This window comes from Tachyglossus aculeatus, chromosome 11, assembly GCF_015852505.1.
Source record: "Tachyglossus aculeatus isolate mTacAcu1 chromosome 11, mTacAcu1.pri, whole genome shotgun sequence".
In the NCBI taxonomy this organism is placed as follows: Eukaryota; Metazoa; Chordata; class Mammalia; order Monotremata; family Tachyglossidae; genus Tachyglossus; species Tachyglossus aculeatus.
Genome location: NC_052076.1, coordinates 32888888 through 32914639, shown reverse-complemented (window position 1 = coordinate 32914639; position 25752 = coordinate 32888888). Strand labels below are relative to the sequence as shown.

The following is a 25752-nucleotide window of genomic DNA, read 5'->3' as shown; positions in this document are numbered from 1 at the left end:
ATATTGTACTCTCCCAAGCGTTTAGTAAAGTGCTCTGCACACGGTAAGTGCTCAATAAATGCCATCGATTGATTGCTCCTGAAAATCCCTTCAGATCCTAAGACTGAGTGCTACACAGAAGAAGAGCGGTTCCTTTTTTCTTATACCTAGGGAGGCCCAGACACACGGTGGGAGAGGACATCTAAAGGGACCACACACCTCAAGGGGATTGAGGGTGTTTAGGAGGAAGCTCCTTCAACCCTAGGCGGTATTTTCAGAAAGGAAATAGAGGAGACCACTTCACCTGCCTCTAACAATCGAACGGGCAGTTTGAATTTCTTCCTTTTTAAGGTAGGAGACTCCTTTCCCCTTTGGAGCACCCCTGGCTGCCTGGGCTGGGCTGAGATCCTTTTCCACCCCGGAGGGGCTGCTTGGCGGGTGGAACCCCAAAAGCTCTCCCGAAAGCTCTGGTGCCAGACCAAAACGAGAACTTCGAGGCCGGCTTCCTGGAACTCAACAAAACCACCTAAGAAGTCATGCAACTGGTTAACTCTGAGGCCACCCCCGGCTGCAAAATAGAATCCACCTGAATCGTGCTGCGGACAAACCCAGCGGCGGGATCTGTTGCGGGGGTTGGAAGCAGGCTCCCAGCAGACTCTCCTGGTTCTCCACAAGCCAGGTAAGCCGTTGACTTCTCCGTTTCGAGCCTCTTCCTCGCTCAGTGTGAGGTTTCTGAGCTGCTTTAGACTAGCCTAGCTGGAGAACCAGGCAGCTAAAGCCATAACGATATTGACTGGAGTGTGGGCGACCAGGAAATCAATCAATCAATCGTATTTATTGAGCGCTTACTGTGTGCAGAGCACTGGACTAAGCGCTTGGGAAGTCCAAGTTGGCAACACATAGAGACAGTCCCTACCCAACAGTGGGCTCACAGTCTAAAAGGGGCAGACAGAGAACAAAACCAAACATACTAACAAAATAAAATAAATAGAATAGATATGTACAAGTAAAATAAATAGAGTAATAAATATGTACAAACATATATACATATATACAGGTGCTGTGGGGAAGGGAAGGAGGTAAGATGAGGGCGATGGAGAGGGGGACGAGTGGGAGAGGAAATGAGGCTTGATAAAAGTCTTTGGGATCCTCAGATGAGGAATTGATGATGATGATGGTATTTGTTAAGCGCTTACACTGTGCGAAGAATGAGAGGAGGGTCCAACCTTACCAAAAGGGACGGGTTGATCAGTGTAGAGATGGGCTGGGTGAAATCTTTGCAGGTTCCTTCCAACTTTAATAATAATGTTGATATTTGTTAAGCGCTTACTATGTGCCATGCACCGTTCTCCGCGTTGTGGGGAAACAAGGTAATCAAGGTTGTCCCACGTGGGGCTTGCAGTCTTCATCCCCATTTTCCAGTGGAGGGAACTGAGGCACAGAGAATAAAAAAAAATGACGGCATTTGTTAAGCGCTGACTATGTGCAAAGCACTGTTCGAAGCACTGGGGAGGATGCAAGGTGATCGGGTTGTCCCACGTGGGGCTCATAGTCTTTGGAAAGAGCACGGGCTTTGGAGTCAGAGGTCGTGGGTTCAAATCCCAGCTCCGCCACTTGTCAGCTGGGTGACTTTGGGCAAGTCATTCACTTCTCTGTGCCTCAGTTACCTCATCGGTAAAATGGGGATTAAGATTGTGACAACCTGATCACCTTGTATCCCCCCAGTGCTTAGAACAGCGCTTTGCACATAGTAAGCACTTAACAAATACCATCATCAATCAATCAATCAATCATTTATTGAGCGCTTACTATGTGCAGAGCACTGTACTAAGCGCTTGGGAAGTACAAATTGGCAACATATAGAGACAGTCCCTACCCAACATTGGGCTCACAGTCTAAAAGATGTCTAAATGATCATCATCATCATTATTATTATTATCAATCCCCATTCTACAGATGAGGGAACTGAGGCCCAGAGAAGTTAAGTGACTTGCCCAAAGTCACACAGCTGACAAGTGGATTAGAACCCATGACTTCCGACTCCCAAGCTCATGCTCTTTCCACTGAGCCGCGCTGCTTTAATGTTTTCCGCTCTCCGTTGGACCAAATTGCCCCACCCCGAGCTCCATCAGTGAGTGAAGCTTCGGTCAGAGAGTGGATCTGAAAACGTCTCCCCTGACAGCGTCAGACAGTGATGCAGATTGTGGCCACCCGCGGGAGGTTCAGGGTGAGGAGGAACACATAGTAAGCGCTCAATAAATACGATTGATTGATTGATTGATTGGGGCCTTGTTGTCTTTGCTGGAGGAGTACTTTGCACTCAGTGAGAGTTGGAATCCCTTCCCTGTGGTGAGGAAGCAACCTCTACGCGTTTCTGAGTGTGTGTTATTTAACTCAAGAAAGCTGATGAGTGAGAAGGTTTGGCAAAGTTAGATTGAGCGTCTCGGAGTTAAGCAGGACTCCCAGGCTTCCCTCGCCACGGCTGCTCGCTGTTGCCCGTCGGACCTTCCTCGTGACTCCTGTTCCTCGAGTGGGAGCCGTGTCTTGGCAGGTGAGACGGGGGTCAATATCCAACCTGGGGTTGAGGCACGGTCGCACCTTGAATTTAAGGTTTCCTCTCCAAGGAGTTCATCATCAATCGTATTTATTGAGCGCTTACTATGTGCAGAGCACTGTACTAAGCACTTGGGAAGTACAAATTGGCAACATATAGAGACAGTCCCTACCCAACAGTGGGCTCACAGTCTAAAAGGGGGAGACAGAGAACAAAACCAAACATACTAACAAAATAAAATAAGTAGAATAGATATGTACAAGAAAAATAAATAAATAAACAGAGTAATAAATATGTACAAACATATATACATCATCATCATCATCATCATCATCAATCGTATTTATTGAGCGCTTACTATGCGCAGAGCACTGTACTAAGCGCTTGGGAAGTACAAATTGGCAACATATAGAGACAGTCCCTACCCAACAGTGGGCTCACAGTCTAAAAGGGGGATACAGAGAACGAAACCAAACATACTAACAAAATAAAATAAATAGAATAGATATGTACAAGTAAAATAAATAAATAAATAGAGTAATAAATATGTACAAACATATATACATATATACAGGTGCTGTGGGGAAGGGAAGGAGGTAAGATGGGGGGATGGAGAGGGGGACGAGGGGGGAGAGGAAGGAAGGGGCTCAGTCTGGGAAGGCCTCCTGGAGGAGGTGAGCTCTCAGTAGGGCCTTGAAGGAGGAAGAGAGCTAGCTTGGCGGATGGGCAGAGGGAGGGCATTCCAGGCCCGGGGGATGACGTGGGCCGGGGGTTGATGGCGGGACAGGCAAGAACGAGGTACGGTGAGGAGTTCCAAGTCCCTGCACAGTGATTACTTCCTCTTTCCTGTCAACTTGCCTGGAGGGTTAGTAAGTTAGTAAGTACCAGGTGCTTAGTACAGTGCCGGTCACATACGAAGTGCTTTACAAATACCATAATTATTATTAGCTCCATTTTAGAGGGGGTGAAGTATCAGCGCGAGAGGCCAGCTCAGATCTTCCGACTTCTGGTGTGGTTCACTGCCCCGAAGCCCTGTTGCGGGGCCTCATCTGCTCTTATTGCTGAGCATAGGTGCTGACGGGCTCAGGGATGTTATTATTATTAATTGTGGTATTTGTTGAACTTTTGCTATGTGCCAGGCATGGTACTATGCGCTGAGGTGGATACAACCACAGCGGGTTGGACGCAATCCCTGTTCCACATGGGGCTCACAGTCTTAATCCCCGTTGTACAGATGAGCAGCGTGGCTCAGTGGAAAGAGCCCGGGCTTTGGAGTCGGAGGTCATGGGTTCAAATCCTGGCCCTCCCAAATGTCAGCTCTGTGACTTTGGGCAAGTCACTTAACTTCTCTGGGCCTCAGTTCCCTCATCTGTAAAATGGGGATTAAGACTGTGAGCCCCACGTGAGACAACCTGTTCACCTTGTAACCTCCCCAGCGTGTAGAACAGTGCTTTGCACAGAGTAAGCGCTTCACAAATGTTATCATTATTATTATTATTCTCTGTGCCTCAGTTCCCTCATCTATAAATTGAGGATTAAGACTGTGAGCCTGCTGTGGGACAACCTGATTACCTTGTAACCTCCCCAGCACGTAGAACAGTGCTTTGCACAGAGTAAGCGCTTAATAAATGTTGTCATTATTATTATTATTCTCTGTGCCTCAGTTCCCTCATCTATAAAATGAGGATTAAGACTGTGAGCCCCCTGTGGGACAACCTGATTACCTTGTAACCTCCCCAGCGCTTAGAACAGTGCTCTGCACATAGTAAGTGCTTAATAAATGCCATTACTATTATTATTATTATGAGGTAACTGAGGCACAGAAAAGTGAAGAGACTTGCCCAAGACAGAGCAGACAAGCATCAGAGCCGGGATTAGAACCCAGGTCCTTCTGACTCTCAGGCCAATGCTCTATCCACGAGGCCACGCTGCTTCTCTCCCTCTCCTGTCGCCCCCCATGCAGTTTGATCAAGGCTGGGTTGGGTCAGGTGAGCCCCAGACTGCATGGCCTTGGGTTCAAAAGCCTGAGGTATTTTCACATTTCTGGTTTCAGACCGACCAGGCAGCGAAACCTCCCTCGAGGGTGGTTTTGGTTGTGACAACAATAACAATAATAATAATAATTGTGGTATTTGTGTTTCTAGTGGATGGGGGGACTGCCCAAGGGCATCTTGAAACCATGGGCACAGGGTTAAGGCAATGGGTTAGGGCTTATCTTTAGTTATCTTGTTCCTTTTCCCTTCTGGCTTAAAAAAAAATAGCCACATAGTTGTGCCTCTCCATCTTGGGCTAATCTAGGTGGTGATTATTAGTGACCCAGAATCTGCAAAAGCCACCCATCCCAAGGAGACCCTACTTTCATTCTCCCCATTAGTCTATGTTCCAGGAAGTGAGCTGGGTTTTGCAGGAGCTGAGGGTAGACAGTGAGCTCCTGTGCTGCCTTTTGACCTCGTGGGTGGATGGATTCAAGGAAGGAGGAGATGGAAACTTTGGAGGGTCTCTACCATTCCAGTGTAAGCTCCTTGTAATAATTAATAATGATTATAATAATGATGGCATTTGTCAAGCGCTTACTATGTGCCAAGCACTGGGAGTAATCAGATTGGACACAGTCCCTGTCCCCCATGGGCTCACAGTTGGAAACCCATTTAACAGGTGAGGTGACGGAGATACAGAGAAGTGAAGTGACTCGCCTAAATTCACACAGAAGAGTGATGGAGTCAGGGTTAGAACCCATGTCCCTCTGATTCTCAGGCCCGTGTTCTACCCATTAGGCCACACTGCTTCTCACGCTGGTGCTTTTCCCTGTGGTCAAGGAAAGTGTCATTTGATTATTTTCTACAACCCAAGTGCTTGACATAGTACACCGCACCAAGAGGTTTCTCAATAAATGCTGCCGCTGCTGCTATTATCACCCCAAGGAGCAGACAGGGTGTGAGAGTCCCAAGGACACCCACGGATGATCTCTTGGCTATCACTGACCTCCTCACCGAGCCCTAAGGTTTCCAGTTTCCTTGGAATCTGCCAGAGAGCTCTGTGATTCTCCCTCCCACTCCACGTTCCCCTCCTCTTCATCTCTCCAAGGCCTGTCCCCCATGGGAACCAACAGCGAGATTTTTCAAGTGAGGCAGAGAGAAAAGTGGAATTCGAGGGCTTCCGGCTCCATGGTTTTGTCTGAGAGATGCTTCGGAGATCTGGCGTATTTAAACCACAGAAGGAGCTATGAGCCCCAGGGTTGACACCCCACTGAACTTGCTACCCCAAAGCGCCTTGTGACTTCCACTTTTGTCAATAATAATAATAATAATAATGGCATCTATTAAGCACTTACTATGTGCAATGCACTGTTCTAAGCACTGGGGAGGTTACAAGGTGATAAGGTTGTCCCACATGGGGCTCGCAGTCTCCATCCCCATTGTACAGATGAGGTAACTGAGGCCCAGAGAAGTGAAGTGACTTGGCCAAAGTCACACAGCTGACAATTGGCGGAGCCGGGATTTGAACGCATGACCTCGGACTCCAAAGCCCGGGCTCTTTCCACGGAGCCCCGCTGCTTCTCCTAATACTCGGTCCAGATGGCGCGTGTCTGATGATGGCTTATTTTTCTCTTTGAAGACGAGTGAGTGAGCGCAACATGTTCTCCGTCTGGAAACTCATCCTGATCCTCGTGTGCCTAGGTAAGCGGGAGCAGGGTCTGGGAAGTTTGGGAAGGGTTGATTTTCGGACTGCTAAAGGGAGGGAATGAATCACCCACCCCGCTCTTTGGGCAGCCAAACACCTTCCTTGGTTGCTGACTGACATGGCCTCGGGCCTCGCTGATGGTGAAACGTCCTTACCGCCTGGGTTGGTGGGAGGCTGGGATTCCTGGGCACTGAGTAGGCTCCCCCCCAAAAAGCCACAGCACTTTGAACAGTGCATTGCACCCAGCTGGTGCTCAATAAACACCATTGCTGAACTGCTCCTGCTGAGGAGAAGGGCAGAGAACACATTGGAATTCCTCCAGCGCTGAGAGGAAAGATCATAAGGCCATCTGCCGTGTGCCTGGTGAGCATGGGACTGGGAGTGACAAGGTCACGGGTTCTAATCTAGAGAAGCAGCGTGGCTCAGGGGAAAAGGGCCCGGGCTTTGGAGTCAGAGGTCATGGGTTCAAGTCCCGGCTCCGCCAATTGTCAGCTGTGTGACTTTGGGCAAGTCACTTCACTTTTCTGGGCCTCAGTTACCTCATCTGTAAAATGGGGATTAAGACAGTGAGCCCCACGGGGGACAACCTGATCACCTTGTAACCTCCTCAGCGCTTAGAACAGTGCTTTGCACATAGTAAGTGCTTAATAAATCCCATAATTATTATTATTATTAATCATGACTCCGTCACCTGTCTGCTGTGTGGCCATGGGCGAGTCACTACATTTCTCTGCACCTCGGTTACCTCATCTGTAAAATGGGGATTAGGACTGTGAGCCCTATGTGGGACATGGACTGTCCTACCTTGTATTTTCCCTAGAGCTTAGAACAGTGCTTGGCACATAGTAAGCACTTAACAAATACCGCACAAAGGGCCATTTTAAGTTAATCTCTCAATCCACCCAGCCCAGGCCTCTGCTGCTGACAGAGGGACCACAAAGCTTTGAGAAACCTCTTGTGGGGTTTCATGGCTAGGGATGGATCATAATAATAATAATTGTGGTATTTATGAAGTGCTTACTATGTGCCAAACACTGTTCTAAACGCTGGGGTAGATACAAGGTAAACGGGTTGGACGCAGTCCCTGTCCCACGTGGGGCTCACAGCCTTAATCTCCATTTCACAGAGAAGTGAAGTGACTTACCCAAGGTCACACAGCAGACGTGTGGCAGAGCCGGGATTAGAACCTACGTTCTCTCACTGCCAGACCTTGCTCTTTTCACTAGACCATGATCAACCAATACCCCAAACTCTACTTCTAGTAGCCCTTCATGAACCTAACATCCCTTTCTAAGACTTTTAACATCCCAAATTTCTCCATCACCTAAAAGCCTGAAACGGATCACTCGCCCATGAAATTCATCCAGCCCCTTCTTGAAGCTGCTGTTCTCCTTTGGCCGCCCAGCTTCCTGGTAGAACAAATTCTACTTTTTTGCCTTCCGCTGGAGAAAGTGATTGTTTTTGATGGTCTTGCTCTTGCCCCCCCTTTAAGCTTCAGGGGGTACCCCCTTATTCTGGTGGGGCGGGATTAGATGAAGAGCAATTCTGGGCTCCCCCGGCCCACACATTTTCACCTGTAGCTATCGCTTCTGGCAGTTCTGCAGTGAAAGCCCATGGACCAACACCCTCAAAGTTGATAAAAGTCGATGAAAATTGAGGGACCCCCTGCCCTGAAATACTCACATAGCAACCAATTCAGAAGTTCCTTAGTGTCTGGCCCCAGTCTATTAATAGAATTATTCAGCTTCTATTGTGGGCACAACACTGCAATAAGCACCTAGGAAAGTCTGTAAGCGCCTTTTAGACAGGGCAATACCCTTTTGTATTGCACTCTCCCAATCACGAAGACAGTGCTCTGTATACAGTAAGTGCTCAATAAATTCCATCGACTGAATGGAATCAGTAGAAGTGATCTCTGCCCTTAAGCGATCCTTTCCACCATTTGGATTCCCTCCGATGGCTTCCCTCTGATGGGCTGGTGGATTTTAAGAGGGAGGGACTTTCAAGCACGGGCAGGGAGAGGCAGAGGAAGAGGGCAGCTTGGTAAGAGAGACATGACTCTGATGGGCAGGAAATTTTGGATTTTTCTTCCTTGTGGTGGCCGGGCTGCAGGGTAGGAAATCGTCTCTTCTCTTGGAGGACCAACTTGGGTGAAAAAGCTGAACCATGACAGAATCCATTCCCCTCGGGCCTGGGCTGGACTGTGCTTCCGTTTGAACGGGGCAGGATCAAAACCTGGTTATCATCCAAGCTGGAGCTTTCCCTCACCAAGTGCCTCTCTGTTCCCCTCCCCAATTCCTCCCCTACATCCCTGCCACCCCCCACCACTTTCTCTCTCACCCTGCCAACAAGTAAGCTAGTTGGATGTGAAATCTGAGACTCCAGCCTAGTTGTAGTCTCCCCCTGTGACTTCCCAAGAGGATTTGTGCAATTGTTCGTAGAATGCCGCAGCGGACTGCGTGTGCAAACAGGTAGGAGAAAAGGACCTAGAGCTGGGGAGCCATGGGCAGGGCTTGGGGGAGTGGGGGGTGATGGAGAAAGAACAAAACCGAGACTCAACGCGGTCATGGCAGCGACTGAGGGGAAGGATGCAGGCACAGTAGTCCCGGGCTCTAGACTGTGGCCACAATCAATCCGCGAGACCCAAGTTTGTTGACCTGTTGACAAGAGATATAAGTAAGAGATAAAGTGAGGGAAAAAAAAAGATCCGCGATTCGACTTCAGAGAGGGAAAGCGGTGAGTTTTTGGCCAAGAGCCATAGTTGTAACTTTCCACTTCCTGTTTATGAACAAATGTGAGGGCTGAGTTGGTGGTCAGAGCTGGGGACTGTAGCCTCCCTGTTTCCTTTAGCAGATGCCAGACCTTGGGGGATGGGAGGCGGGGCGACATTTATGGTAACGTGAAGCTGGTCTCTGGCTGGCTTGTGGTTCTGGCTGGGGGGAGAAGAGGGTAGCTTATCTTCCTAGGCCCTAATCAATCCATCAGGTCTCTAAACTGTAAGCTCACTGTGGGCAGGGGACTTGTCTACTAACTCTGTCGTTTTGGACTCTCCCAAGTGCTTGGTACAGTGCTCTGCACCTAGTAAGTGCTCAATAAATACCATTGATTGGTTTATTGAACACCCACCAAGTGCGGAGTACTGACCTAAGATCCTGGAAGACTGCAATAAAGACAAGCCATACTCCCTTCCCTTGAGGTGCTTACAATTTGAGGGAGAGACACACCCAGAGGGACAGGGACCACGTATAATTCCCAGTTGTGCAGTCTTTCCCAGAGCTTAGTACAGTGTATGCACAGTAAGTGCTTAATAAATACCATTACTACTATTAATTTGCAGTGAGCTGGAAAAGGAGAATGTTAAGATGTATGAGTGACTAAAACGGTGCATTAATAATCGAGGGTAGAGTCAATAATACCTAAGTTTTCCAGGTGGCTGTGAGTACGGAAGCATTGAGGAGAATAAGACCTGCTGGAGACCTTGGGCAAGTCACTTGACTTCTTTATGACTCACCTACCTCATTTGTAAAATTCATTCATTCATTCATTCATTCATTCATTCATCCAGTCGTATTTATTGAGCGCTTACTGTGTGCAGAGATGGGGATAAGATACCCGTTCTCCCTCCTCCTTAGAGACTGTGTCTACTTTGCTCGTATCACACCTATCCTAGCTCTTAGTACAGAGAAGCAATGTGGCTCAATGGAAAGCGCACCGGCTTCGGAGTCAGAGGTCATGGGTTCAAATCTCGACTCTGCCAATTGCCAGCTGTGTGACTTTGGGCAAGTCACTTAACTTCTCTGTGCCTCAGTTACCTCATCTGCAAAATGGGGATTAAGACTGTGCACCCCCTGTGGGACAACCTGATCACCTTGTAACCTCCCCAGCACTTAGAACAGTGCCTGGCACATAGCGCTAAATAAATGCCATCATTATTATTATTATTATTATTATTATTACAGTGTTTGGCACATAGAAAGCACTTAACAAATACTACAGTTATCATGACCTGGGGAGGAGAAGATTAATCAGGGAAGGCCTCTTGGAAGAAGTGGGATTCAGGAGGGCTTTGATGATGGGGAGAGCTGTGGTCTGGTGGATTTGAAGAAGAGGGGACTTCAAAGTATATGTTGGGGTTAAGCAAGGGGCAGGAGGTGGAAGAGGTGAAAGTGAGGGCCAGTTAGAGGGTTTGTTTGGGGGGAGTGCTGAAGACAGACAGGAGAGAGGCAGAGGAAGAGAGCAACATGGTAAGAAGAGAGCAGAGAAGAGAGTTGAATCTGATGGTCAGGGCGTCTTGCTTGAAGTGAAGGGAAAAGGACAGTTTTGAGGAGGGGAGAGATGGAAGCAGAGCGATGTTTTAGGAAGGTGATCTGGTCTGGGGAGCGTGACCTGGTCTAAGCAGGAGTGAGGCTGAGTGCTTGCTGGCTGAATCACAAGTCCAGCGTCAGCTTCCCCGACCCAACCTCTCTGTGCTCTCGACTATCTCTCCCCTGGCTCTTGTCCTCTCCAGGAAGTGACAGGGGTCGGGCTGACATCATCAAGACCCGTCCCCAGGTGGAAGCCCACGTGGGTGACACTGTCATGCTGGAATGTGTCTTCCAAAGCACGGGGAAGAAACATTTGTCCAAAGTGGATTGGAATTTCATTCCTACAGATTCAGAGCAGGTAAGGAGGGGGATTCTGGGAGGTGGGGCCTAGGAGCATTGCTTCCTCTCTGCGAACCGGGAAAAGTAGACCATGGGTACAGGGCAACAGGGGGGAGGGTCTAGGTTCTATTTGGTGCCTGAACCTCAGTTTCCCCAACTATATCATGGGGATAGCAGTGATCCTTGCTTCTACCTCCTATTCCATGCCACCATTAGGGCCTGAGTTCCTAGGGCAATAAGACAGCAAGGTGGGGAAACCCTCTCTTTAGCTGGCTGTTCATCAAAATCAGCAGGACCCTCTTCCTGTACCCTAGAAGGCTCTGAGCCTGGCCCCTGAACCCCCAACCTTCCCCTAACCCCCTCCAAGGGAGCATCTCTCCCGCCTTGGTGCCCTTTGGCAGGAAGAAGTGATCCTTTATTACTACAACAACCTCAGCGTGCCCGTGGGACGCTTCCAAAACCGCACGCATCTGACGGGCAGCATTGCGGAGTGCAACGCCTCCATCGTGCTCCGGGACATCGGGAAGGCCGACCACGGGACCTATACCTGCGAGCTCCATCTAATCAATGACAGCCGTGTTTTCAAGAACAGGACGCTTCTGCGAGTGATCCCGGCTGAGAGCCGGAGAGCAGGTCTGCTTTGACACCCCGGGCTAGAGTGGAAGAGGGGAGCAGGGTTCGTAATGGGGGGTGGGCTGGGAAACTTATCCCGGGAGCTCTAAATCCAACTGCCACAGGCTCTTCGGGTGTTCCTGAGAAGTTCCTTGCTCTCTCTGGGCTCCAGTGTCCTTCACTGGGGCCAGCCCCCATAGGTTTCCTCTCTCCTCGGTGGGAATCACCAATCAAAGTGACGGAGAAGCAGCGTGGCTCAGTGGAAAGAGCCCGGGCTTTGGAGTCAGAGGTCATGGGTTCAAATCCCTGCTCTGTCAATGGTCAGCTGTGTGACTTTGGGCAAGTCACTTAACTTCTCTGTGCCTCAGTTCCCTCATCTGTAAAATGGGGATTAAGACTATGAGCCCCCTGTGGGACAACCTGATCACCTTGTATCCTCCCCAGAGTTTAGAACAGTGCTTTGCACGTAGTAAGTGCTTAATAAATGCCATCATCATCATCATCGTAGAGTTCCTTGCCATCGGCCTCATGTAAGGAGAGCATGAGAGTGTGAGCCCGCTGTTGGGTAGGGACCGTCTCTATATGTTGCCAACTTGTACTTCCCAAGCGCCTAGTACAGTGCTCTGCACACAGTAAGCGCTCAATAAATACGACTGAATGAATAGAGTGCTGGGAATTTGCCTGATGCCAAGTTCACTAGCTCTCATTTGGTTTTGAGTCGCCTTTCTCACTGGGGGCTTTTCTTCCTGTGGGGCCCTTTCATTCATTCATTCAATCATATTTATTGAGTGCTTATATGTGCAGAGCACTGTACTAAGCGCTTGAAAAGTACAGTACAGCAATAAAGGGAGACAATCCCTGCCCACAGTGGGCTTACAGTCGTTGGGTGGTGGGCTTTGCAGCCACACTGGTCCATCTGAAACTTGGCTGGATGGGGGGGGGCGGTGGTTACTGCTGCTGAAATTGGCTCTTTCATCATCATCAATCGTATTTATTGAGCGCTTACTGTGTGCAGAGCACTGTACTAAGCGCTTGGGAAGTACAAATTGGCAACATATAGAGACAGTCCCTGCCCAACAGTGGGCTCTTTCAAAAGAGAGCAAACGTCCCACTGGAAAGGAAGCAGCATGGCCTAGTGGCTAGGCCACTGGGAGTCAGAAGGACCTGAGTTCTAATCCTGGCTCTGCCACTTGTCCACCCTGTGACCTTGGGAAAGTCACTTCACTTCTCTGTACCTCAGTTGCCTCATCTGTAAAATGGGGATTAAGACTGTGAGCCCCATGTGGAACAGGGAGTGTGTCCAGCCGGATTTGTTTGTATCCACCCCAGGGCTTAGTACAGTGCCTGGCACAAAGTAAGTGCTTAACAAATACCATAATTATTATTGTTATTATTATTGTTAAGGGCTTGGAGCAGCCCCAGAGGTCTTCCTTGACAGGGGATGGAGAGACCGAATTTGGAAAGCCAGGGGAATTGGAGGATGGAGGAGGGGAATTGGGTGTGGAATTGGGAATAATTAGCTCAGCTTCTAGTGGGTTCTCCGGCCCCACCTCTCCTCCCCACCCAGAGAACCTCAAGAAGTCAAACGGGAGTCAGGGAAGGAGGATGCCCAGAGCCAAATTTCCTGGTCTTGATTGGGAAGGTAACCTGAAGTGCTGCTACTGTAAACAATCAATCAATCAATCATATTTATTGAGCGCTTACTGTGTGCAGAGCACTGTACTAAGCACTTGGGAAGCGCAAGTTGGCAACATATAGAGACAGTCCCTACCCAACAGCGGGCTCACAGTCTAGAAGGGGGAGACAGAGAAGAAAACCAAACATATTAACAAAATAAAATAAAGAGAATAAAATAAATACTGTAGCCCCTTTGTCCACTCAAGACCACCTTCAGTGCAAAGTAATCTGTGCTGGGGGTCGGGGGATGGAGAACAGACCTCTGGACTGAAGGTGAAAAGGGCAGAGGACTAGTCTCCAACCTCACCCTCCTCCTCACTGCCTCTCTCCTGCCATTATTATTAGTAATACTACTGTTCACTATCATCATTATGCATTAAAATAATTGCTAAGGGGATTTATTGAGTATTCAGCATGGGCCAAATGCTGAGGTGATGGTGGCGGAGTTCCCCGTAAGGAATGATGGAAGAGGAGCATGGCCTAGTGGAAAAAACCCGGACTTTGGCCTAGGAGTCAGAGGAGCTGAGTTCGAATCCCAGCTCCGCCACTTGCCTGCTGTGGAACCTTGGGCAAGTCACTTCGCTTCTCTGTGCTTCAGTTTCCTCTTCTTTAAAATGAAGATTCAATGCCAGTTCTTCCCCCTACGTAGTAATAATAATAATAATAATGGCATTTATTAAGCACTTACTATGTGCAAAGCACTGTTCTAAGCGCTGGGGAGGTTACAAGGTGATCAGTTTGTCCCACGTGGGGCTCACAGTCTTAATCCCCATTTTCCAGATGAGGTAACTGAGGCCCAGAGAAGTGAAGTGACTTGCCCAAAGTCACACAGCTGACAATTAGTGGAGTCGGCATTCAAACCCATGACCTCTGACTCCAAACCCCGGGCTCTTTTCACTGAGCTACGCTGCTTCTCTAGAATCTACAGAATCTAATGTAGAAGTAATCTACATTAATTAATTTAATGTAGATTGCGAGCCTCACGTGGGACAGGCTCTCCCCCTTTTAGACTGTGAGCCCACTGTTGGGTAGGGACTGTCTCTATATGTTGCCAACTTGTACTTCCCAAGCGCTTAGTACAGTGCTCTGCACACAGTAAGCGCTCAATAAATACGATTGATGATGATGATGATGATGACAGGGACTGTGTCTGACCTGATTAGCTTGTATCTACCCCAGAGTTCAGAATACTGCTTGATATAGAGTAAGCACTTAACAAAAACCATAATAATAATGATAGGCGAGTCTCAGCCCTGAGGCTTCAGGATGGAGAACCCATGCAGGGAAATTCCCAAGTGCTCAGTACAGTGCTCTGCACACAGTAAGTGCTTAATAAATATGAATGAATGATCAAAGCTAGTGGCTTGGGCAGTGCCCCTTGGGTTATCCCAGCGCTTAGAACAGTGCTTTGCACATAGTAAGCACTTAACAAATGCCATTATTATTATTATTATTATTATCATCTCACCACGATTGATCGTGAGCCCACTCGGCGAGGGGAGTGCAAGGAGTGAAGCAGCGTGGCATAGTGGAGAGAGCACGGGCTTCGGAGTCGGAAGGACCTGGCTTTTAATCCCAGCTCCGCTCCTTCTCTGTTGTGTGACCTTGGGCCAGTCACTTCACTTCTCTGGGCCTCAGTGATCTCATCTGTCAAATGGGGATTAAGACTAGGACCCCCACGTGGGACTGTGTCCAATCTCATTACCTCGTATCTACCCTAGCACTTAGAACAGCACCTGGCATATCAACAAATGTTTAGAGACGGAAGGTGACAAAGTGTTTTAACAAATACCAGAAATGAAACAAACAAATGGGTGAGTAGGTGGGCAGGAACGCAGCATATCGCAAAGTGCTTGAGCAATCGTTGCCTCCGTTAGCCAGCTGCAGGCAGACCATGATTAGGAACCATATCTAATTCCCAGAGTAGTAGACTGTGAGCTCGTTGTGGGCAGGGATTGTCACTCTTTATTGCTGCATTGTACTTTCCCAAGTGCTTAGTACAGTGCTGTGCACACAGCTTAGTACAGTGCTCTGCACACAGTAAGTGTTCAATAAATACGATTGATGATGATGAGTAAGCACTTAATAAATTCATTCATTCATTCAATTGTATTTATTGAGCACTTACTGTGGGCGGAGCTCTGTACTAAGCGCTTGGGAAGTACAAGTTGGCAACATATAGAGACGGTCCCTACCCAACAACGGGCTCACAGTCTAGAAGGGGGAGACAGACAACAGGACAAAACATGTAGACTGGTGTCAAAATAGTCCGAACCAATAGAATTAAAGCTATATGTACATCATTAACAGAATAAATAGAATAGTAAATATGTACAAGTAAAATAAATAGAGTAATAAATCTGTACAAGTATATATACAAGTGCTGTGGGGAGGGGAAGAAGGTAGGGCTGGGGGGGATGGGGAGAAGGAGAAAGAAAAGGGGGCTCAGTCTGGGAAAGCCTCTTGGAGGAGGTGAGCTCTCAGTAGGGCCTATTTGTACTTCGCAAGCGCTTAGTACAGTGCTCTGCACATAGTAAGCGCTCAATAAATACGATTGATGATGATGATGACTGTCTCTATAGGTTGCCAATTTGTACTTCCCAAGCGCTTAGTACAGTGCTCTGCACATAGTAAGCGCTCAATAAATACGATTGATGATGATGATGAAGAGAGGAAGAGAGTTTACGATTGAAAGAATAATACTAGTATTTACTGGGTTTCGAGCACTCTACTAAATGCTGGAAAGGCATGTACAGTTTTGTTCTCTGTCTCCCCCTTTTAAACTGTGAGCCCACTATTGGGTAGGGACCGTCTCTATATGTTGCCAACTTGTACTTCCCAAGCGCTTAGTACAGTGCTCTGCACACAGTAAGTGCTCAGTAAATATGATTGATGATGATGATATGCAGGTGGGAATTGGAAACAGATCCTGTCCCTTGAGACGCTCACAATCTTTGTCGGTGCCTTTTCTGCTGGACCAACAGCAGGACTTGGGGAAAGGTGCATTTATATTGCTATTAATGTCTGCCACCCCCTCTAGACTGTAAGGTCATTGTGGGCAAGGAATGTGTCTGTTATACTGAACTCTCCCAATCACTTAGTACAGTGCTCCGCACACAGTAAGCACTCAATAAATACAACTGACTGACAGACTGATAGATTGGATCCAGTTTCCATCTTCCCCTCACCCACTCTTGGTGCTCACAGTCAAAGCGGTAGGAAGAGCAGATCAATCAATCAATCATCAATTGTATTTATTGAGCGCTTACTGTGTGCAGAGCACTGTACTAAGCGCTTGGGAAGTACAACTTGGGCTTGGGAAGTACAAGTTGGATAGCGTATCTTCATATTACAGATGCAAAAACCCAGGCTCAGAGAGGTTAAGTGTCTTGCCTAAGGTCACACAGCAGCCGGCGGCAGAGCTGAGAATTTTATTTATTTGTATTGATGTCTGTTTATATGTATCTATGTCTGTCTCTCCCTTCTAGACTGTGAGTTCGTTGTGGGCAGGGATTGCCACTGTTTATTGTGGTATTGTACTTTCCAAAGCACTTAGTACAGTGCTCTGCACATTCATTCAATTGCATTTATTGAACGCTAACTGTGTGCAGAGCACTGTACTAAGCGCTTGAGCACTGTACTAAGCGCTTGACATAGTAAGTGCTTCAGAAATACGATTGAACGAATGAATGAAACCTGTTCTCTTTCCGCTAGCGCTCACTGTCTCTCCTCTCCCAGTCTTCCCATTAGGGCACACTTCCACTGTGGCTTCCCAAACCCCAGTGACCTCACAAGCCTTGAGCTCCAAGACGCTGATCAGTTACCAGCTCGTGATCATCGTGGGGATCGTCTGCGTCACCGTTGTGCTGCTGGCCCTGCTGTGGGTGGGTACGAGGGGGACTCAGCGCTGTGGAAGGTATGCGGGGTTTGGATGGGGGGCGGTGATGGAGGGAGGTGGGGGGACTGGGGCCCTGGACCAGTTTTGCCTCTGGCAGGGAAGCCCACCTCGCAGCTCCCTCAGGAAACGGAAAAAAGCAAGGCCTCGGACATGTCAACTTCCCCAGGCCGGGCCAAATGAGGTCATCCCATTTAGAACAGTGCTTTGCACATAGTAAGTGCTTAATAAAAGCCATCATCATCATCACCGTAGAGTTCCTTGCCATCAAAAGTGGAGAAAGTGCTCCACTGTTCTTTTAAATGGGGGGCCGCCATAGATGGGCCACCTGTTTTCTACCAAATTAGCCCCTGGGGGCAGAATGGGCTGTATCCAGCCGGTGTGAGCCCTATATAATAAATAATAATAATGATGGTATTTGTTAAGTGCTTACTATGTGCAAAGCACTGCTCTAAGCGCTGGGGAGGTTACAAGGTGATCAGGTTGTCCCACGGCGGGGCTCACAGTTTTAATCCCCATTTTACAGATGAGGTAACTGAGGCACAGAGAAGTTAAGGGACTTGCCCGTAGTCACACAGCTGCGCGGAGCCGGGATTTGAACCCATGACCTCTGACTCCAAAGCCCGTGCTCTTTCCACTGAGCCACACTATATGGAAAAGGGATTGGGTCCAACCTGATTTCCTTGTAACTACCCCAGTGCTTAGAACAGTCCCTGGCACATAGTAAGCACTTAACAAATATTATTATTATTATTATTATTATTATTATTATTATTATTATTATTATTACTCAGGCTCCGGTGGGGAGGGGATGAACTCCAGGGGCAACTTGGCCGGTTCAGCCTGGCCTCTGCGGCCCCTGCACTTAAAACAGTGCTTGGCATGTAGGAGTAGTGGATGGAGCACGACTCTGGGAGTCTGAAGGTTATGGGTTCTAATCCCAGCTCTTCCACTTGTCTGCTGTATGATCTTGGACAAGTCACTTCACTTCTCCGTGCCTCAGTTAACCTCATCTGGAAAATAGGGACTGAGATTTTGAACCCCACGTGGGGCGGGGACTGTGTCCAACCCGATTTGCTTGTATTCATTCATTCATTCAATTATATTTATTGAGCGCTTACTGTGTGCAGAGCACTGTACTAAGCACTTGGGAGGGACAAGTTGGCAACAGATAGAGACGGACCCTACCCAACAACGGGCTCACAGTCTAGAAGGGGGAGACATAACAAAACAAAACATGTAGACAGGTGTCAAAACTGTCAGAATAAATAAGCGCTTAACAAATATTATTATTATTGTTATTATTATTACCAAGTAATAGTAGTGTCAGCCAAGTGAGCCCCACGTGGGACAACTTGATCACCTTGTATCCCCCCCAGCGCTTAGAACAGTGCTCTGCACACAGTAAGCGCTTAACAAATGCCATCGTTAAGTGTCAGCTGTGTGACTTCAGGCGGTTCACTTCACTTCTCTGGGCCGCAGTTCCCTCATCTGGAAAATGGGGATGAAGAGATGAAGACTGCGAGCCCCCCGTGGGACAACCTGATCACCTTGTAACCTCCCCAGCGCTTAGAACAGTGCTCTGCACATAGTAAGCGCTTAACAAATGCCATCGTTAAGTGTCAGCTGTGTGACTTCAGGCGGTTCACTTCACTTCTCTGGGCCTCAGTTCCCTCATCTGGAAAATGGGGATGAAGGCTGTGAGCCCCCCGTGGGACAACCTGATATCCTTGTAACCTCCCCAGCGCTTAGAACAGTGCTTTGCACATAGTAAGCGCTTAATAAATGCTATTATTATTATTATTATTATTATTATTATTATTATTATCATTGTTATCATTACTCAGGCTCCGGCGGGGAGGGGATGAACGGCCTCTGCTGCCCTCTGGCGGCCGTATGTCGCGAGGATTCCCCGGCGATCTGCTTTTTAATAACAATGATTTTGATATTTGCTAGACTCTTACCAAGGGCCAAACACTGTGCTGAGCGCCGGGGGAAACACACGGACCCACAATCCCTGTCCCACACCGGCCCGCATAGGCGAGGGGTCCCGGCAAAGTGGGGGCGGGAACTTGACAACCAAACTTTCATTCATTCCATCGTATTTTTTTTAATGGCATGTGCAAAGCACTGTTCTAAACGCTGGGGAGGTTACAAGGTGATCAGGTTGCCCCACAGGGGGCTCACAGTCTTCATCCCCATTTGACAGATGAGGGAACTGAGGCCCGGAGAAGTGAAGTGACTTGCCCAAAGTCACACAGCTGACAAGTGGCGGAGCTGGGATTTGAACCCATGACCTCCGACTCCAAAGCCCGGGCTCTTTCCACTGGGCCACGCTGCTTCAATGTATTTCATTCATTCAGTGGAATTTATTGAGCGCTTACTGTTTGCAGAGCACTGTACTAAGCGCTTGGGGAGTACAAGCTGGCAACATATAGAGACGGCCCCTACCCAACACTGAGCTCACAGTCTAGAAGGGGGAGACAGACAACAAAACAAAACATGTGGACAGGTGTCAAGTCATCAGAATAAATAGAAGTAAAGCTAGATGCACATCATTAACAGAATAAATAGAATAGAGTAAATATGTACAAGTAAAATAAATAGAGTAATAAATCTGTACAAATATTGATGCAGGTGCTGTGGAGAGAGGAAGGAGGTAGGGCAGGGGGGATGGGGAGGAGGAGAGGAAATAGGGGGCTCAGTCTGGGAAGGCCTCCTGGGGGAGGTGAGCTCACAGTAGGGCTTTGAAGGGAGAAAGAGAACTTGCTTGGCGGATGGGCAGAGGGAGGGCATTCCGGGCCAGGGGGAGGATGTGGGCCGGGGGTCGACGGCGGGACAGGCGGAAACGAGGCACGGTGAGGAGATTAGCGGCAGAGGAGCAGAGGGTGCAGGCTGGGCTGGAGAAGGACAGAAGGGAGGTGAGGTAGGAGGGGGCGAGGGGATGGACAGCCTGGAAGCCGAGAGTGAGGAGTTTTTTCCTGATGCGTAGGTTGACTGGTAGCCACTGGAGATTTTTGAGGAGGGGAGTAACATGCCCAGAGCGTTTCTGCACAAAGACGATCCGGACAGCGGCGCGAAGTATAGAAGTATTTATTGAGTACTTACTGTGCACAGAGCGGTGTACGAAGCGCTTGGGAGTGTACAGTATACCAATAAACAGGCACATTCCCTGCTCACAAGGAGCTTACAGTCAAACCTGGGAGCCAAACCTCAAGCTCCCAGGCAGGGGCCTCGTTGAGGTGTGCTATGTTGCCAACTTGTACTTCCCAAGTGCTTAGTACAGTGCTCTGCACACAGTAAGCGCTCAATAAATACAATTGATTGATTCTGAGAGAAGGACAACCTGGCTACCAGCTCTGGTCTGGCACCAGTCTGACCACATGAGGCCTCCATTTCTCAGAGGGGATGCCAGAGAGCACAGAGTGGGCAAAATATGGATGGGTCTTGGGTCACGTAGGGCACAGAAGCAGCCTGGCCCAATGTAAAGAGCCCAGTGGCTACAGCACAAGCCTGAGAGTCAGAAGGACCCGGGTTCTAATTCCACCCCTGCCACTTCTCTGCTGTGTGACTTTGGCTAAGTCACTTCACTCCTCTGGGCCTCAGTTACCTCCTCTGCAAAATGGGGATTAAGACTAGACTGTGAGATTGTTGTGGGCAGGGAATGTGTTTTTTGTTTTCTTTTACTCTCTCAAGTGCTTAGTACAGTGCTCTGCACACAGTAGGTCTCAATAAATATGGCTGAATGAACGTGGGACAGGGAATGAATGAATGTAGAATGTGTCCAACCTGATTAGCTTGTATCTACACAGCACTCAGAACAGTGCTTAACAAGCGCTAAACAAGTATCATTATTATTAATAATAATAATAATAATAATAACCAGGTGGGTCTCATGTCCTTGGCAGCTCAGCAAAGCGAGCCACCCCGATGAAAAATTTGGAGAACACAAGCAAGGAGAACCTGGAGGTAAGAGACCCATCTGGCCTTTGGCCAGTACCAATCTACGCAAAGTGTGTATTTGTGTGTTTGTGTGTTGAGGGGAGGCGATGCTTTATTAATGATGGCAAGAGTGCCAGCCTTTCCTCACTGAGCTCTGTGGCACTGCCAGTCGTGGGGCAGCAGCTGGAGGAGTAGGGGGTCAGCTGTAAGTTCGTATTGGTTAACAATTCAGGGATCCTCGAGGAGAGGGGACAAGGCTGAGACCGTCCCAGCCCGGAAAAGGAAGTGGAATAGTGCCCAGGGCAAGGGAAGAGAGTGAATATGTTGCCAACTTGGACTTCCAAGCGCTTAGTCCAGTGCTCTGCACACAGTAAGCGCTCAATAAATACGATTGAATGAATGAACGAATGTTGGGTAGGGACCGTCTCTATATGTTGCCAACTTGGACTTCCCAAGTGCTTAGTCCAGTGCTCTGCACGCAGTAAGCGCTCAATAAATACGATTGAATGAATGAACGAATGTTGGGTAGGGACTGTCTCTATATGTTGCCGACTTGGACTTCCCAAGTGCTTAGTCCAGTGCTCTGCACGCAGTAAGCGCTCAATAAATATGATTGATTGATTGACCTAGACTGTGAGCCTCATGCGGGGCAGGGACTGTATCAGACTTGATTATCTTATATCTAACCCAGCGCTTAGTACAGTGCTTGCCACATAATAAGGAAAGCAGCGTGCCCTAATGGATAGAGCACTGGCCTAGGAGTCAGAAGGACCTGGGTTCTAATCCTGGCTCTGCCATTTTTCTGCTATGTGACCTTGGGCAAGTCATTTAGCTTCTCCATGCCTCGGTTACCGCATCTGTAAAATGGGGATTAAGACTTGGAGTCCCATGTGGGCCATAGACTGTACCAGCGTGGCTCAGTGGAAAGAGCATGGGCTTAGGAGTCGGAGGTTTCTACTATGTGACCTTGGGCAAGTCATTTAGCTTCTCCATGCCACAGTTACCACATCTGTAAAATGGGGATTAAGACTTGGAGACCCATGTGGGCCATGGACTGTAGCAGTGTGGCTCAGTGGAAAGAGCCCGGGCCTAGGGGTCAGAGGTCATGGGTTCAAATCCTGGCTCTGCTGCTTATCAGCTGTGTGACTTTGGGCAAGTCACTTCACTTCTCTGGGCCTCAGTTACCTCATCTGGAAAATGGGGATGAAGACTGTGAGCCCCACGTGGGACAACCTGATCATCATCATCAATCGTATTTATTGAGCGCTTCCTATGTGCAGAGCACTGTACTAAGCGCTTGGGAAGTACAAATTGGCAACATATAGAGACATTCCCTACCCAACAGTGGGCTCACAGTCTAAAAGGGAAAACCTGATCACCTTGTATCCCCCCCAGTGCTTCGAACAGTGCTCCACACATAGTAAGCGCCTAACAAATGCTATTATTATATTATTATTAGCTTATATCTAGCCCAGCACTTAGTACAGTACCTGACACACAGTGTTTAACAAATACTATAAAAGGTGCTTTAATAAGTATTATTATTATCTTTGACTTTTCAATCCCCTGGGCTATTTTTCCCTCTAGAAAAACATCTACTCCCTGGTCCCCACCTTGGAGGTGCCCGTTGAAGAGGTCGAACTCAAGACAATGACAGAGGCCGCCTATATGACAATGGTGAGCATGAGCATTTGAGCCTTCAAATCTACAACACCCATCAACTAACTGGCCCTTAATTTTCATTTCTGTAGGACTTGGGGGTAAAATTTCTTGTAAATTTGATTTCAGGGCTCCCCGTCCCAACTTGTACTTCCCAAGCGCTTAGTAAACAGTGCTCTGCACACAGTAAGCGCTCAATAAATACGATTGAATGAGTGAATGAATGAGCCATGCCCTCTCCCAGTGCGAGCAGGGGATGGGATGATGATGATGATGGCATTTGTTAAGCGCTTACTATGTGCAAAGCACTGTTCTGAGATCTGGGGACAGGCCGGGGATGGAGACATCAGGGTGATTAAGACCCACAGAGAGGGACTCCAAACTCAAAGCCCCCCCTTGCACCGGAGAATTGCCCCTGGCCAGTCTGGAAGGCTCCTGATGGGCAGGATGGTACCTTCTTCTCTCTCCTCAGAACCCATGTACCCACCCTCCGGATTTCAATCTGCCAGCCCCGGAGTCCAGAGCCCGGGGGAAGCTTCCTGGGGAATGGACGGATGGGGAAGGAGCCGGCCGAGAGAGCTCCCGTTCGTGATGTCTCTTGGAGGAAGAGGAGGAGGAGGACGTGACCTGGATGCTGACCGTGGAAGGGAGTAGCCTCCCCTCCTCTCCCTTCTTCCACCCCTCCATCCCCACCTCTCCAGGAACTGCCCCTGTGATGTCCAAACCCCTGCAGCTGCCACTCCTGCTCCCCTCGGCCAACTCCCCAGTTAAGGGGTGAGGTTGGTAAGCTTTCCAAGCCCCGAGACATGGACGGGTACCAAGGAGTATTGGTCCCTGGTGAGGGAGGTGTCCAGTGCCAAGGCCAGATTGGGCCCCATCTGAACAGACACTGATTAAGGGAATGAGGCACCCAGAGAATAGCTTTTGGGGACAAAACTTGGATTCTCCTCCCCCAGCCGGAAGAACTGGCTCATCTGAAATCAAATCAAATACCATTGATTGATTGATTTGAGAAAATAAAGAGGGTCCCGGGAACCCACCCCCACTCCCCATACTGACTGCGGTTTGCTGTGTTTGTGGTCTGGCTACCAGGGGGCTGCTGGTCGGGGATCTGGAGAAGCCAGCGGTGTGGGGGTCTAGGTCAGGGGAGCAGAGAGAGTGGGCCAGATTTGGGGGTTTGGTCCATTGACCCCCAACCCCCCCCCAACCCCTGGTGGGAAGCCCCAGTGTGTGATTCCCCAGAGAGAGCAGGCAGGCAGACAGGAAGCAGACCTCTGGTTTCCAGTTTTCCTAGTGAGGCCGCGCAGCAGCTGCAGCAGTATTCCTGCCAGCTCAAATCTTTTGTTGCTCGTCACCACCCTGCTCGTATTTAGGAGAAACAAGAAGAGCCTAGACAGTGCTCTGTAAAGCAAGCCACCCGGCCTGGCTGCTTCTCTTTCACTCAGGAACTCTCTGGGGAAGGACAGGATCCCTCCAGGCTCTGATGTCCACAACCAGGGACACCCCTTTCCTCCCTCTCAGAGATAAAAATGCCCAAGGTCAACAACCCCCTCTCTCCTCTGAACTCTTAGGTCTGAAGGTTTCTCTGGGGAGGAAGGGGCTAGCTGGGGATAGAGTAAGGGGGTCAGCTACCCACTGGAGACCAGCCCACCCAGTCTGGCTGGGTGCTTGGGGACAGTCTGCCTGGTGGGGTTGGGAGCGGAGTCCAGGTTGTGAGCATCTGGAGAGAGGTTGGTTGCCTGGGGACAGGGAAGGGGATCGATCAATCTATCAATTGTATTTATTGATTATTTACTGGGTACAGAGCACAGTACTAGGTGCTTGGGAGAGCAGAGCACAATAGAATAGACACACTCACTGCCCAGGGAACAAGTCAGGGTGTGCAGAAGTAAGTGGGAGAAAAGAATATGAGGGCTTAGTCAGGGAAAGCCCCCTGAAGGAGATGTGCTTTCAATGAGGCTTTGAAGGTGGGGAGAGTCATTGTCTGTTGGCCATGAAGAGAGAGAGGCAGGATGTCGGTGGTGAGATAGACAATATCGAGGTACAGTGAGTAGGTTGGCATTACAGGAGCGAAGTATGTTAGCAGTAGTAGTAATAACGAGGTGAGATAGGAGGAGAGGGATGTAATAACCCTGTATGGGTGCCACCAGGCTGAGAAGTGTACAAGTTTTTGTTCTCCCTTTCGAAGAATGTGACTCAGAAGGGGTGGGAACTGGGCCTTCTGGTTGGTCCTGTAGGCTGGGACTGCTCTGGGACCTTTCAAAATGTGCTTTCAGTGCTTGGCATATCGTCGACGCTTAAGTAATACCATTACTCTACTCGGAGAGAGTGGTTCTGGTGAACTTTGGACCTCCCTTTCTTTCCTCCTGGCTGAGTCCCATGACTGAAAGAAAATCTATGAACCAGGGCATTCAGGGTCAGGAGGGGAGAAGGGACTGCGGGAGTCCCTCTTCTATCCCTATTTCTGGGCTACGATTGGGATGCCAGTGCGATGGGCTGAGAAGAAAACCACGTAGGTGACCACACCGAACTGAAAATCTGCCATAGGACAGGTTTGGGCCCACCTGGAAGGAGAGGGCTGCAGGCAGGGCAGGGAGGAAGCCAGAGACACTGGGCCCATATCTGGATTTGGTGGATGCCAGAATCGGTTGTCCACATCCTCCGGGTGAGACCCAAGTCCCAGTGGCGGCTTGGGGCAGTGGTGCCAGGTGCCCCTGGAGCTGGGCTCACTCGGCCAGGGCAGGCACCTGTGTGGAATGTCGCCACAGCTCCTGGGGACCCAAGCGGGGTTGAAGGTCGCTGAACCCCCCCCTTTCCTCTCAAACCCTGGGCAGCTTGAGTCTACCAGGGATAATGGGCAGGATCGAGGCCAGGCTCCGGAAGGAGGCCGAAGTCCCGAAGATGGAAGGGGTGAGAGAAGGCCTGAGCCGGCAAGAGGGGAGGATGATGACTGATAACATCCCCCCGGAACCCAGGAGTCTGGAAATCCCGCTCCTTAGTTGCAAGACTTTTTGGTGCCCTACCACCTCATCTGCTGAAATCTGCCAAACATAAAATTTACTCCACCCCCCACCCTTTTTCTCTCTCTGTCTCTCTCACGCTTTTTTTTT

At 49.1% G+C, this 25752-nt stretch overlaps 1 protein-coding gene across 1 annotated transcript; it reads left to right on the top strand.

Annotated features, from left to right (window-relative positions):
• The first annotated feature begins 2448 nt into the window (after positions 1-2448).
• Positions 2449-25680, top strand: JAML (junction adhesion molecule like). Its single transcript, XM_038754297.1, has 11 exons — positions 2449-2530; positions 6149-6210; positions 10722-10876; positions 11259-11490; positions 16885-17062; positions 20950-21010; positions 22571-22660; positions 23247-23416; positions 23735-23782; positions 25477-25552; positions 25642-25680. The coding sequence occupies exons 2-11, from the start codon at positions 6168-6170 to the stop codon at positions 25678-25680; spliced, it is 1092 nt and encodes a 363-aa protein (XP_038610225.1). The 5' UTR covers positions 2449-2530; positions 6149-6167.
• The last annotated feature ends 72 nt before the right edge of the window (positions 25681-25752 follow it).